A 13,571-nucleotide genomic window follows, 5' to 3' on the forward strand; every position below is an offset into this window, starting at 1 on the left:
CAAGTGCCCCCAAATAGTAAGACAAAGATCAGAAGAGTGATGACTTAAAAGAGTTTGCTCAAGTGACAGGGAGACCAATGTTGTCCTTGACACATGCATCTCAAAGGTGAAGTCTCCCTGCATCCATTCCCACTCCCTTTGCCAAGGTCAAAGCTCACTGAGCAGTGGTCCAACCACAGGACTGCTGGTTCACAAGCAATCTTAAAAAAGGGGGACTCTCCGGCTCACTGGAGGTCTTCTCCACTCCAAACTGTATGCATGAATACACTGACTTTCTAGGATATCAGATGAGCTGAATCTTGCTAGGGTGAGTGAGCTCTAGATACAAACAGTAGGTAGAATTCAAACATCCAAGGAGAGGGGTTCCGGAGGTATTTCCTATGGCAAAAGTGGCTAAGAAACTTAAAGCAATTAAGTTGTCTCTGCTGGGGACTTTGCTGCCCTGGGCTCTGCTACCACAACACCAGGTTATCTCCAAAGGGTTGGTGATGAGCGATCGCACATCATAGCCTGGCTTAGTGCTGCTCTGTGGAATAGAGAGGAAGCCCTAGAGCCCAATACGATAGAGAGAATACAGAAGAGGCTGGAGGTGGAGCAGCTGACAAGGCGAGGGCCACATCTCTACCACCATGTGGCCATACCTTCATGAGGCAGTGAAGTAAGGAACTTTGCACCAGGTGCATTGTGGAGCAGAAGAAAGGGGCAGGCTCATTCATGCCCTGGCAAAAGTGGGGCCCTGCAGGCCTAAGCACTGAGGCTGGGAGTAAGGTGATGTGAGCAGGAATCCCACAGAGCGCTCTCCTAACTCTTCAGGGCTTTGGGGTGTTCTGGTTATGGTCATATTATCTCACTCAGTCCCCAAAGGGCTCTTGCAGGAGTTGTAGCAGAATTACCTCCACCCAGCAGATGAAAAAAACAGAGGCAGAGAAAGCTTCAATAACTTGCTTGTGGTAGTGTGGGGTGAAGAGGGGCTTGTCACCCATCTGATTTCAGCTGACACCTAAAAATGGGGGTTGACTTTATTTAACACTTTTGCTTTGAGGAGCATTCCAGTTGTCCTTATCCCGTATGGGCAGAAGTAACAGAGCCCCTGAATCTAGGCTCCCTACTTTCTTTCCCTGACTCTGCCTCCTGGGGTGGTGGAGGAGAAGCAGATGAATAAAAAAACTATGACCCACAGTCACCAGCTGGCTGCAGTTCTCCTTGTGGGTTGTGTAGACAGTGCCTCTCAGTCTGTCTGGCTTATATCTCGCAGTAATCCCCCCTGCCCTTGGAGTAATGGGGGGCACCCTCAGGTCCCAGATGCCTGGATGGGTCCAACTTCCTGCCTAAGAGTCTGAGATGGCAGAGACAACCTCAGCAGTTTCTCGAAAACAGGACCCTTCTGCCCCACCTTCAGTGCTCACCAAGAAAGGTCAAGGAACCAAGACTCTGACCAAACAAACTTAGAAGCACTGTTCATATTACACAACCCAAAGCTTTCAGGGACACACTGCTACGATCCAGATCCCTATGGCCTCTCTCCCACCCTGTGCCACAAACTACCCCAGCACCGAGCTCATTGGTGTGGGTTCGTAGGTGGAGGGCAGCATCCTTGAGATAGCGCCAGCTCACGTTATCCAGCTAGGGTGTTAGCTGGCGTAACTGGATCCTCTCCATTGTGCCGGTTTACAACATTCTGTGAGCAACACTGGATGTTTTGTAAGCAGATACCCACAGCTAATTTTATATATATATATATGTGTATACTTCTAATTGGAGAGATAAATTAACAAGATGGCCCAAGAAGCTTCTCCAAATAAAGGCTTTGGGGACAAAAGCACCCCTGGATTTGAATGCCCTGTGACTTTTGATGGAGATTGCACATGTTATTTTTGTTGCTGTCATACTGGGTCCTGGAGTTTTATTTTCTCTGAGCAAGCCATATCCACGAAAGAGAATTAGTACAGAGTTCACCCTTCTCAGTTCTAGCAATAGGGCCGTTCACTATCCTGATAACATTAGGGCACAACACTCTGATATTATTACTTTTCAGAATAATGTTTGAGTTGAATGTCCAACAAATGTTACTCAAATAGTATTGGCTAAAGTATTGTGTTAAGAAGAATGAAGAAAAAGAAAAGGAATATTTCACAAAAAGTTAAAAACATGTTTTTGTGCCACTTTTCCCTTAAAAGTTGCAAATGTGTGAAATCAAGAGGTTTCCAGTTACAGACAAGTCAAGACCACCATGAAGAAAAGGCAAATCTTGATGAGGCAAAACCCAAGGGCAGAGCAGAGAGGGAATCTTCCCGGAGGCTGGAATGCTCTGCTCAGACACCAGACCCCACCTGGCAGTTTGTTAGGGTTATAGCTCTGCTAGGAAACATCATTGCAAGTCATACTGTAAAATGCTGGGCAGTGTGCCCAGGGGTCTGCCACATGTCCTGAAGTCAGCAGTCTTCATAGTTGTGCCTCAGGCAGAGGGGATAGTGGGAGCAAAGACAAAGAGAAGTTCTAGTACCTCGAATGAGAGCAAGTCACATTAGCCGGTAGGAATAGCTGCTCTAAAAGAGAGAGGCAGAGGGAGCTTGAGGGCGTTGGAGCTCTCCAGGGCCTTGGATGGCACATTAGAGAGCCTGGGTTTTACCCCTAGGCCATGGAGTCCCAGTGAAGGGTTTTAAGTAGAGGGGAGATGAAGTCAGAACTCTGCTCTGGGGGCTGCCTTGGCTGCCATGCAAGAGAGAAACTGAAGGGCAGGGCCAGCAGCCCAGTGCCCAGGTAGGAGGCAAACACAGGGACCTTTGGAAAGGAGGATATGGTATGGTTCAGGTTTTTCCCAAGAGGTCAGAAGAGTATAGGGAATAAAAGCCTGGGCTCTGGAGTAAGAACAGTCAACAGGGCTGAATCCTGTCTCCAAGGACTGCTGGGACACATCACATCTAAGCCTCCATTTTTTCATCTGTAAAGAAAGATAAGACAATCTGCCTCAAATGGTTGTTGTGATGATTCAATAAGTCATTTAAAGGGGTTGGCAAGTGCCTGGCAGAAAGGCAGTGACAGGTAACTCTCAGCTGTGACTGTCTTGAAGGGCGGGCTTCCTGAGAGTGCAGCCTGCGTGTGGCTGCTCATGGCTCCACACTCAGAAGCCTTGTACTTGGTCTAATACTGTGCTGACACCACAGTGAAATTCTTTTTTTTTTTTTTTTTTGAGATGGAGTCTCGCTCTGTCGCCCAGGCTGGAGTGCAATGACATGATCTTGGCTTACTGCAACCTCCACCTCCTGGGTTCAAGGGATTCTCCTGCCTCAGCTTCCCGAGTAGCTAGGATTACAGGCACATCCACCCAGCTAATTTTTGTATTTTTTAGTAGAGATGGGGTTTCACCATCTTGGCCAGGCTGGTCTCGAACTCTTGACCTCTAGTGATCCACCCGCCTCGGCCTCCCAAAGTGCTGGGATGACAGGCGTGAGACACCGCACCCAGCCTATAGTGAAATTCTTAAGAATTTTCTCTTTTGGGCTTGACATGGTTGTTCATGCCTGTCATCCCAGCACTTTGGGAGGCTGAGGCAGGAGTACTGCACAAGCTAAAGAGTTCACGATCAGCCTGGGCAACATGGTGAGACCCATCTCTAAAAAAAAAAAAAAATTTTAATTGGGCCAGGTGTGGTGGCTCACGCCTGTAATCACATCACTTTGGGAGGCCGAGGTGGGCAGATCATTAGAGGCCAGGAGTTCGAGACTAGCCTGGCCAACATGGTGAAACCCCATCTCTACTAAAAATACAAAAATTAGCCAGGGGTGGTGGCACATGCCTGTAATCCCAGCTACCTGGGAGGCTGAGGCAGGAGAATTGCTTGAACCCAGGAGGCAGAGGTTGCAGTGAGCCGAGATCATGCCACTGAATTCCAGCCTGGGTGACAAAGTGAGACTCTATCTCAAAAATAAAAAATAATTTTAAAAAACTAAAAATTAAGGCTGGGCTTTGTGGCTCACATCTGTAATCCCATCACTTTGGGAGACCAAGGTGGATGGATCACTTGAGGTCAGGAGTTTGAGATCAGCCTGATCAACATGGTGAAACCCCATCTCTATTAAAAATACAAAATTAGCCAGGCATGGTGGCACACGCCTGTAATCCTAGCTACTTAGGAGGCTGAGGCAAGAGAATCACTTGAACCTGGGAGGCAGAGGTTGCAGTGAGCCAGGATCACGCCACTGCACTCCAGTCTGGGTGACAGAGCAAAACTCTGTTTCAAAACAACAACAACAACAACAAAATTAGCTGGGTCTAGTCGTGCTTGTTTGTGGCCCCAGCTACTTGGGAGGCTGAAGCAGGAGGATCATTTGAGTCCAGGATGTTGAGGTGGCTGTGAACCATGTTCATGCCATTGCATTCTAGCCTGAGCCTGTGAAGAAGAAGAAAGAAGAAGGAAGAAGGAAGAAGGAAGAAGGAGGAGGAGGAGAAGGAGAGAAGGAGAAGGAGGAGGAGGGGAAGTCTGATGGGACAATGGGGTGTGTACATGAGCAGAGGAGATAGGAACATATGCCGTCCTATTTGCATATCCCATATATGATGCCCCATGAGCACATAATTCCAGTGGGCCCACGATGCATGGGAGTTTAGCAAGACTCAAAGCCATACAAGGCAGGGGTGGAATATCTGTGGTTAAATATGTAGGAATGCTTCCAGCCCAGAGGGGCTACACTTCCCATTTAATCCAGAACTTGCTTCAAACACTAAAAGAAGGCAGTGGTATTCTAAGAAGCATGACAATTTAGGGACCCTATCCTATTCTTTTTCATTCAAGTTACTTCCCTGGATTAGACAACCACGTAGGCTGACAATAATGACCCAGAAGAAAAGGAAAAGATAGAGCAACCCATAATTCCTTTTTTTTTTCCCAGTTCTTTTTCACTCATCAGTAAGCCAAAGGCAGGAAACATTGGTAGAATATGCACATATCAAGACATGAAGTAAAACTGTTGAGTTAGCTTTGTGCAGCATTTCTACAGTCCTGATAAGCCTGAAATCCTGCACATGTACAAGCTACAAAATACAAATTGCGTCATTTCAGTGATTCCACATAGGAGTCAAGTACTCTTATACTTGCACTGAAACCTGGTATTGCTTAATATACAGATGAACAATGGGATGCATGCAAATAATTTAAAATTTTGAATTTTCTCAGAATGACATTAAATAGCAGAAAGAGAAAGGCTTTATATTTTAGTATCTTTAACTGTTTGTTTTTCTTGCTTTTGGGACAAGGGACCCCACATTTTCATTTTCCACTGGGCCCTGCAAATTATGTAGGCTGCTCTGCGGCTTTTAATATTAACCCTCGGGGGTGGGTGAGTGAAGACTGGGGAAAAGGCAGTAGAATCCTAATAGTCATTGGAGGCTAGAAGGACAGACATGTTATAGAATCCTTGCATTTGGTTCAGAGATAACACCTTGGATTCTATGTCCAAGCAGATGAGCCAGCCAAGGGGTACTCAGGCCTGTCCCACCCTCCTCTTGGACCTTGTCTCCCCCTTGGTCTGAGTGAGCATCAGCATCCCCGCTCCCACCTCCCCATGCCCTTCATCCCCACCAGCCTAGCTCCCTCAGTTCCCGCCCCAGCCTATGCAGGAGGATGAGCAGCTGCCTTTCTAGAAAAGGCAACATTAGGCCTGGTTCCCTAACAGCAGAGCCTGAGATGGGGCAGGCAGGGATGGAGGGTGCTCTCGGGAGAGGAGGCAAGAAGCAGGACAGGGCAGGGGAAGGGGATGAGCAAAGACCCCACTGGAGTCCAGCTTCTGGCTCATCTCACAGGAAGCTCTGGGATGCGAATAACATCAACAAGTTGTTCCCATTTTTGACAGAGGCCAGGCTGTCATACCTGCTTGTTCATCCATCCGTGGCTGTAGGCTAACCCGGGGATGGTGATGGGATTACCTCAGGGTTCAGCAGCCGCTGCTCGGCCAAGGGCAATTCTCATCCATAGAAGGGGTCCGCTATGTGCCTTAGCCCTGGGGGATGGGTGCACTTGCCCTGAGAGGGAATCTGGGCAGATCACCGGCAGTATCCACCAGAGTCTAACCCTGAACAACAAGGAAACCACAGCCCAGAAGTGACCTTCACAAGAAGGCACTTGGGGATTTAAGGTCAGCCCAAGTCAAAGCCACATATCCCAACTTCCAGACCCAGACTCTTGATCTCTTGTCACAGACCTGCCCAGGAGACACAAGCTCTCTGCATTTTTTCATTTTCTCCATCTGACACGTGGGAGTGACAACATTGTCTCACCAGGCTGTTGTGAGAAATAGAGAGGTTGGGGCAAGAGTGCCCCGGGCAGGACCTAGCACAGAGCAGTGCGCAACACACATGCCACAGGATAATAGTTTTAAGATATCACTGTTGTTTTCTTTCTGACACTCTCTGATATGAGACCTGCTCCCTCTTGCCTGAATGTGTATTTGTCTCAGGAAGCATTGGAATTGATCTAAGTGGCGTGCAAAGAAAAAAGCAAAATACTCTGTGCTCAGCTTCTGACTTCCAAACTTGGATTTTTGAATTCCATAGAAATAATTGTGGAAAGCAGGATTTGTTGTGAGAGAGAAGAAATCTGCCAATTCCTAGATCACTCCTTCAGACACCAAGGGCTAAACCCAGCCACCAGACAGCAAAAACACATCAGCCCCTGAGGACAAGGGTCTCTGTTTCATTTGCTGATGAATCCCCAGAGCCAAGAACTGGCTCTGACCCTAGCGGGTGCTCATTTTTATCTGGCAGAAGGAGAAAAGTGGAGTTATCGACAGTGCGGACAGTCAGGTACAAGGGAATTTGATAGCCCTATCTGGAGGGAATTTCTCTCCAGAGATGAAGGTGTTGTAGAAAGCCTTTCTCCTCTGGCAACAGAGAACAACAAGAGCAGGGCAAACGGCTGCTGGGGGTCCTCACTCATCAGGGGAGAGGGCTTGGGGCACCCCCAGCAGAAACCTTACTCACCAGTCCTCTGGGCCGGGCTGTCCTGTGGCTGCACAGCTGCCCATGCTGCTTCTCACATGGATGGGGGTCCTGCACTGGGATGGCCCTGGTGGGGAGAGGGATTCGCTGCTGCAGTCCTGCAGTATGGATGTCAGAGAATGCAACTGAGATCCTCTCTCTGCCCTCATGCCCCCGGGACTGGGGAGGCCCTGCAGGAACCAGTTGGGTCAGAGACCAAGGTGAGGGACAAAGAGAAAAGCTTAAAAGCTTGAGATGAACTGTTGCACGTGCATTTTAGAGGTAGTTCCTTTGCCCCTTCCCTCACCAAGGTTGCATGAGGACAGGCACCCCTACTCCTGACCCCTGAGGAAGTACATGGGCATGATCAGAGGCTAGGTCTGTCCTTGACACCCATGGGAGACTTGCCCTGGGGCAAGCTCTTGATTCTGTTATATATAAAATCCTTTGGCAATCCTGGTAAGGTCCATAGACCCCTTTTCATATTTATTTATTTATTTATTTATTTATATTTTTGAGACAGAGTCTGACTCTGTCACCCAGGCTGGAGTGCAATGGTGCAATCTCAGCTCACTGCAGCCTCCACCTCCTGGGTCAAGCAATTCTCCTGTCTCAGCCTCCTGAGTCAAGCAATTCTCCTGCCTCAGCCTCCTGAGTAGCTGGGATTACAGACACATCCCACCACGCCCGGCTAATTTTTGCATTTTTAGTAGAGATGGGGTTTCACCATGTTGGCCAGACTCGTCTCAAACTCCCAACCCTAGGTGACCAGGGTCTCTGACCCAACTGGTTCCTGCAGGGCCTCCCCAGTCCCGGGGGCATGAGGGCAGAGAGAGGATCTCAGTTGCATTCTCTGACATCCATACTGCAGGACTGCAGCAGCGAATCCCTCTCCCCACCAGGGCCATCCCAGTGCAGGACCCCCATCCATGTGAGAAGCAGCATGGGCAGCTGTGCAGCCACAGGACAGCCCGGCCCAGAGGACTGGTGAGTAAGGTTTCTGCTGGGGGTGCCCCAAGCCCTCTCCTTGGCCTCCAAAAATTCTGGGATTACAGGCTTGAGCCACCACGCCCAGCCACAGACCCCTTTTCAGAACATAGACTTTAAATCCATAAAATAAAACAGTAGGATTACAAAAGAGACCAATGATCCTGAAATAGGCATCAAAATCACTTTAAATATCTCTCATATAATGACAATATAGGCTTCCTAATTAAATAACAAGATTTCATGGCAGGTCTCTAGCTATCATAATTTTGAAGTTGTGATAACTTGTAAGATATTTTGAGACATCCCCAGTGGTTTAATTGGGGAATAAAATATCTGTGACTTTTGCTGAGACAAAAATCACATGTCTTTGCTTACATTCATGATTGAGGGAAATGTTAAATCTCAGTTAAAGCTAGGAAAAGTGAAGGTGTAATATTTTCTCCATCACTATTCACAAACTCACAGAATCCCATCTACAACTCTGGGGGTTCCAGGGACTCCAGGTTAAGAACTCCACACTCTGAGACCTTATGACTGCCTTCCAGAGGGTCCCTCTGACACTTTGGTGATGGTTTTCAAAGCAGCCAAATCTGTGCCTCCCTGAAGCCAGGGAGGAAAAGCTGCTGAGGGAGGGGGCGAGGGCTGAGCGGGAACATTCATCTGTGTGGGCTCAGCACTCCTGCAGCAGGATCCACAGTGCAGGCTCCCCGGGCCTAGCACAGACTAACTGATTCCAATGCCCAGTGCCACTCCTGGGAATATGCACTTTATTTTTAAAAATTTATTATTATTATTTTTCTTTTTGTGGAGATGGGGTCTCGCTATGTTGCTCAGGCTTGTCTTGAGCTCCTGGGCTCAAGCAATCCTCCTGCCTCTGCCTCCCTAAGTGCTGAGATTACAGGTGTGAACCACCACATGCCAGAATCTGCATTTTAAACAGAAGCCCAAGTAATAACTTAAACAAACATCCTAGAATTCCCCTGGTGCTTTGTCCCAATCGGGGACTCAAGATGGTGGGAGAGGGCCTGAGATGCTCCTCAAACCTCCTCTGGCTAGAGTGCCAGTGGCATCATTGCTGGGAGATAAGCCTGCAGCTCCTGGCCCCTCCAGGGTCCCTCATGTATAAGTGATGCCTGAAACGTGAGGCCACGCTGCCTCTTTGCAGGGAAACCTGAGAAGAGGAGTGTTTGGCCGGATTGATGGGCCGGGAACTCACCACCTTCCTTCACCCGTCTCTCTTCCCCAAACTTCACCCACCTCAAACCAAGAAGCCCTGGCTGCTGTCAGGTCTAGGAAGGGAGGCCAGCCACCATGAGGGCAGGAAAGCAGCCCAGGCTGAAGGTGTGCATACGGGAGCACGCTGAGTGAGCCTGTTCGGGACCCCAGCAGTGCTGCTGACCATGAGCCACCAGGTAAAGGGCCTGAAAGAGGAAGGTGAGTCCACGTCCTGATCCTGCGGGGCCCGCCCACAGGGTTCCTGGGCAGCAGCAGGGCATGGAGGAAGCACATGTGGTCTTAAGAGGCATAGGGAGGAGCTGGGTTTGAGTCCAGGGCCTGCCCCCTATGCGCTGAGCGACCTCGGCTGGTTATTCAACCTCTCCAGTCCTCATGCGTGAGATGGGGGTAGTCATCACCTCCTTGCAGGGCTACTGGAAGGATTCAAGACAACCTGTGCACAGTGCCTGTGTTCAGGCCAGCACTGGAGACTGTCCCGGCCGCTGCATGTTCCTCAGAGCCTGCTGGGACCTCTCAGCCTCCTATTATCTTGGTTAGGGTTGCCTGTTCCGAGCAAGCCCCTCAGGAGATTTCTATCTGTCTCTGTCTCTGTCCAGGGCAGGGGGTGGGGGATGTTCTGACCATGAGGTCATGTCATTTCTCTGACAGTATCAGAGAAATGTCACAGGCAAAGCACTCTATGATTTGCTGAGTAAAATCACTGGAGCTGGGTCCCAGTTTGAGGCAGCCACAAACCAGCTGAGGGGTCCCACTGTGACTGGGGATCTGCAGGGAGGGGGTCTCACCAGAGGTCAGCCATTTGTCAGCAATCCTGTCTCTTACAGCACGAGGCGGAGTGAAAGGACGGGTGAGGAGCGGCTCTCCCCACACAGGTGAGATGGGGTGGAGGGTCTCTGGGGAGCCTGCAGTGCCTGGGTACCCTCTGCGTAGCCCAACAGTCCAGCCACCCATCCAACATTCTCCTTCATCTCCTTCCCTCTCATTCAACACCCTGCATGGAGCCTTCCTGGGAGGCAAGGTGTTTAACATGGGAGGGGGGAGAGTACCACTCAGACAAGGTGCTGCTCGGCCCTCGGTGTCAGGGGAGACTCCCAGGGTTAGTGACACTCTGAACTGACCCTTGGGAAGCAGTGAACATTCACCAGACAGAGGGCAGAGGAGCTCGGTGCAGGCTTCTGGTGGGTGGTGTGGCCAGACTCACATCCAGGCCCCTGGACTCCAGGGGGAACACTCTTAACCTCCAAAAAGTAGTAGGCATAATGGGTGCTCCATCACCTTCCCATTGGGAATGTGATTACAGCTCTCCCGTGAGCCAGTGAGGGAGCCAACTTGCTCCAGGAGAAGTGGGAGAGGCCAAGGAAGCCATAGGCAGGAGAGAAAACCATTGGTTGAGACTGAGGGTTCAGAGAAGAGGGGCAGAAGCCACACTCACAGGCTGGGCATCTTCATGTCACAAAATATTATGGATGTGGTGCTGTTTTCTCCCCCTTCACATCCCAGGCAGGGCTTGGTCTTGCACCCCACACTAGTAGGCAAGAAACCAGAATCTTGGGGAGCGATGGGGTTCTGGGGGTTTGGAAGAGATCTCTTTCCTCACCCATTCTGGGAGAGAGGGCCGTGTCCTGGCCCCACTCTGGCACGCCATCAGTTGGGGGCTGGCCCCAGGAGCCACTTCATCTGCCCTTTCCACTCCTGTGACCCGCTGCTGGCTGGTTGTCGGGAGCCTGAGCCTCAGTGAGGCAGCTGTGTTACAAGGGGAGAGACCCAGGAGCAGGAGGCACAGAGGCGATGGGCAGAGGCTGGCAGGGGATGCAGCTATGGCATCTCAACAGCCCTTCCTGGCCCCCATCCCGGAACTTGCCTCAGCCACTGTCCCTTCTTCCTACCCCACCTGCCTGCCTCATCCACTCTTTATCTCAATCCAAAGATGTAGGAGCAAATGTGAGAAAGTTCTATGCCCCAGGGTGGCCAGACGAGAAACCTTCCTCCCAGGTGTCGGGCTACGGTGTTCCTGTGGTGACCACTGCCTGTAGGATGCTCGGGCTGGTTCTCCACACTCCACTCCCCTCTTTGCCATCCAGACGCCGTCCCTGCCGCAGCCAGCCTGGCCTCCCTCTACCTCCACTGCAGGGCTGTGCTGTGAGGGACTCCCCTGTGAGCAGTAGTCCTTGAGTAGGACTGAAATGGAAGACCATTTTGCCTACAACACAAACCCTTTCCTACTGAAATATTCCACGTCGCCTCTGCCGTTTTCCCTTTCCCATAGAACACAGGAAATTGGTCAGAATTTTCACTTCACAGATCTAAGTGGTGAAGTGGTGCAGTAAAGTTAAACATTGGGAATATATTAAATTAACTGAAACCCAGCCCCATGAAGGTTTCCATTTTAAATCTTCTCTGGAATCACCTGCGACGGGAACTGATATTCTCGTCCTTCCCTTTATACTCTACCAGGAGGGAATAAAAGTTTAAGAATACAATGTTCTTTTCTCAGAATAGCTACAGTTTGTTACTGTGTTCGTTGAAAAGAAGGATGAGGCCGGGCGCAGTGGCTCGTGCTTGTAATCCCAGCACTTTGGGAGGCCGAGGCGGGCGGATCACGAGGTCGGGAGATCGAGACCACGGTGAAACCCTGTCTCTACTAAAAAAAATACAAAAAAATTAGCCGGGCGTGGTGGTGGGCACCTGTAGTCCCAGCTACTCAGAGAGGCTGAGGCAGGAGAATGGCGTGAACCCCGGAGGCAGAGCTTGCAGTGAGCCGAGATCGTGCCACTGCACTCCAGCCTGGGCGACAGAGCGAGACTCTATCTCAAAAAAAAAAAAAAAAAAGAAAAGAAGGATGAGAACTCTCCCTCCTCCTGTATCATTTGGTAAATGCACTGAACTGTTGAGATCACGGGACTGGAGGGCTGCCACAGCCTCTCCTCGGCCTGTGTTTTGCACTGTGAATTCTCTGACCGAGTCTGGTGCTACACAGGAGGAGGCCTGTTACGTTTAGGAGAGCGTGTGCTAGACAGCTGCCTTTCCAGCTCCTAAATTATGCATTATGTGGAGTCTGTTGAAAACTGATTATGAAAGAGAAAAAACTAGCTTATTTTCTGTGTAGAAGAGGTCTGGGGAAGACTGAAGGGCAAATTCTGGCTTGTTTTCCACATTCCATGTGAATTTTGTTCAGTTGGAGAACTAAATTACAGCAGGAATTACAGCTCAGAAAAAAAAATTGTAACACCAGATTATATCTACAGTGCTGGGAAGTATGCTTGGTACAGTTCATTACCACAATGAAAACCATTGTATTAGCTGACTGAGGACACAGAGAGAGCTCAGAAGAGGATGCAAACAATGACGTTCCTATTCAGTCCTTTCAAGCAACATAGAGCTGATCTTTATGGGAGCCCAGGGAACCCTTCTCCGTGATCCTTTGCCTTGATCTTTACTTCTCTGCCCTTTCTGAGCACTGGACTCAGTCCTAGAGCTCTCTTAGGGGTCATGGCTGTGATAATATTTGTTTTGCTCCGTCCCTTTTCCAACAGGGGCCACTGCCTTCCAGAGCATTGCAGAGGAGCATTTGTAAGACAAATCATCCCTCACTGGCTAACACTGACTAGCTTCCTACCTTGGATAAATTATGCAAAAATAGTCTTTCTTTATGTTGTCTTATCAAAGACTATTTTTCCATAGGGAGTGAGAAGAAGAAAGAGGTTGGGGCAGGAGTGGGCTAAGGAAACCTGCCCTATGATAAATACAGGACAGGTTCTCTTAGCTCACTCCCGCAAATAGCACACAAGACTTTTCTTTTCTTTTTTTTTTTTTTTTTTTGAGATGGAGTCTTGCTCTATTGCCCAGGCTGGAGTGCACTGATGTGATCTCAGCTCACTGCAACCTCTGCCTCCCGAGTTCAAGTGATTCTCCTGCCTCAGCCTCCCAAGTAGCTGGGATTACAGGCGCACACCACCATGCCCAGCTAATTTTTGTATTTTTAGTAGAGACGGGGTTTCCCCATCTTGGCCAGGCTGGTCTCAAACTCCTACCTCCTGATCCACCCGTCTCAGCCTCCCAAAGTGCTGGGATTACAGGTGTGAGCCTCCGCACCCGGCCGCAAGACTTTTCAATGCACCTATGCCAGTTATCTCATCAGTCCTGGCAGTAACCTCAGCATTTAAAACCGAGTCTCAAAGACATGGAGATGGCCGGGCCCAGTGGCTCATGACTGTAATACCAGCACTTTGGGAGGCCGAGGTTGGCAGATCACTTGAGGTCAGGAGTTCAAGACTAGCCTGGTCAACATGGTGAAACTCTGTCTCTACTAAAAATACAAAAATTAGCCAGGCTTAGTGGTGCATGCCTGTAGTCCTAGCTATTCGGGAGGCAGA

General features: G+C 49.7%; 1 protein-coding gene across 1 annotated transcript in view; it reads left to right on the forward strand.

The window, feature by feature from the left end:
- Nucleotides 1–9,314: 9,314 nt before the first annotated feature.
- Nucleotides 9,315–13,571, forward strand: part of TMC2 (transmembrane channel like 2) — a 114,318-nt gene continuing 110,061 nt past the window's right edge. Inside the window, exons 1-2 of the mRNA XM_055264951.2 lie at nucleotides 9,315–9,396; nucleotides 10,023–10,070. Coding sequence (XP_055120926.1) covers nucleotides 9,363–9,396; nucleotides 10,023–10,070 — 82 coding nt within the window. The 5' untranslated portion in view covers nucleotides 9,315–9,362. The remainder of the gene's footprint in view (nucleotides 9,397–10,022; nucleotides 10,071–13,571) is intronic.

The sequence above is a fragment of the Symphalangus syndactylus genome, chromosome 24 (genome assembly GCF_028878055.3).
Source record: "Symphalangus syndactylus isolate Jambi chromosome 24, NHGRI_mSymSyn1-v2.1_pri, whole genome shotgun sequence".
Lineage (NCBI taxonomy): Eukaryota > Metazoa > Chordata > Mammalia > Primates > Hylobatidae > Symphalangus > Symphalangus syndactylus.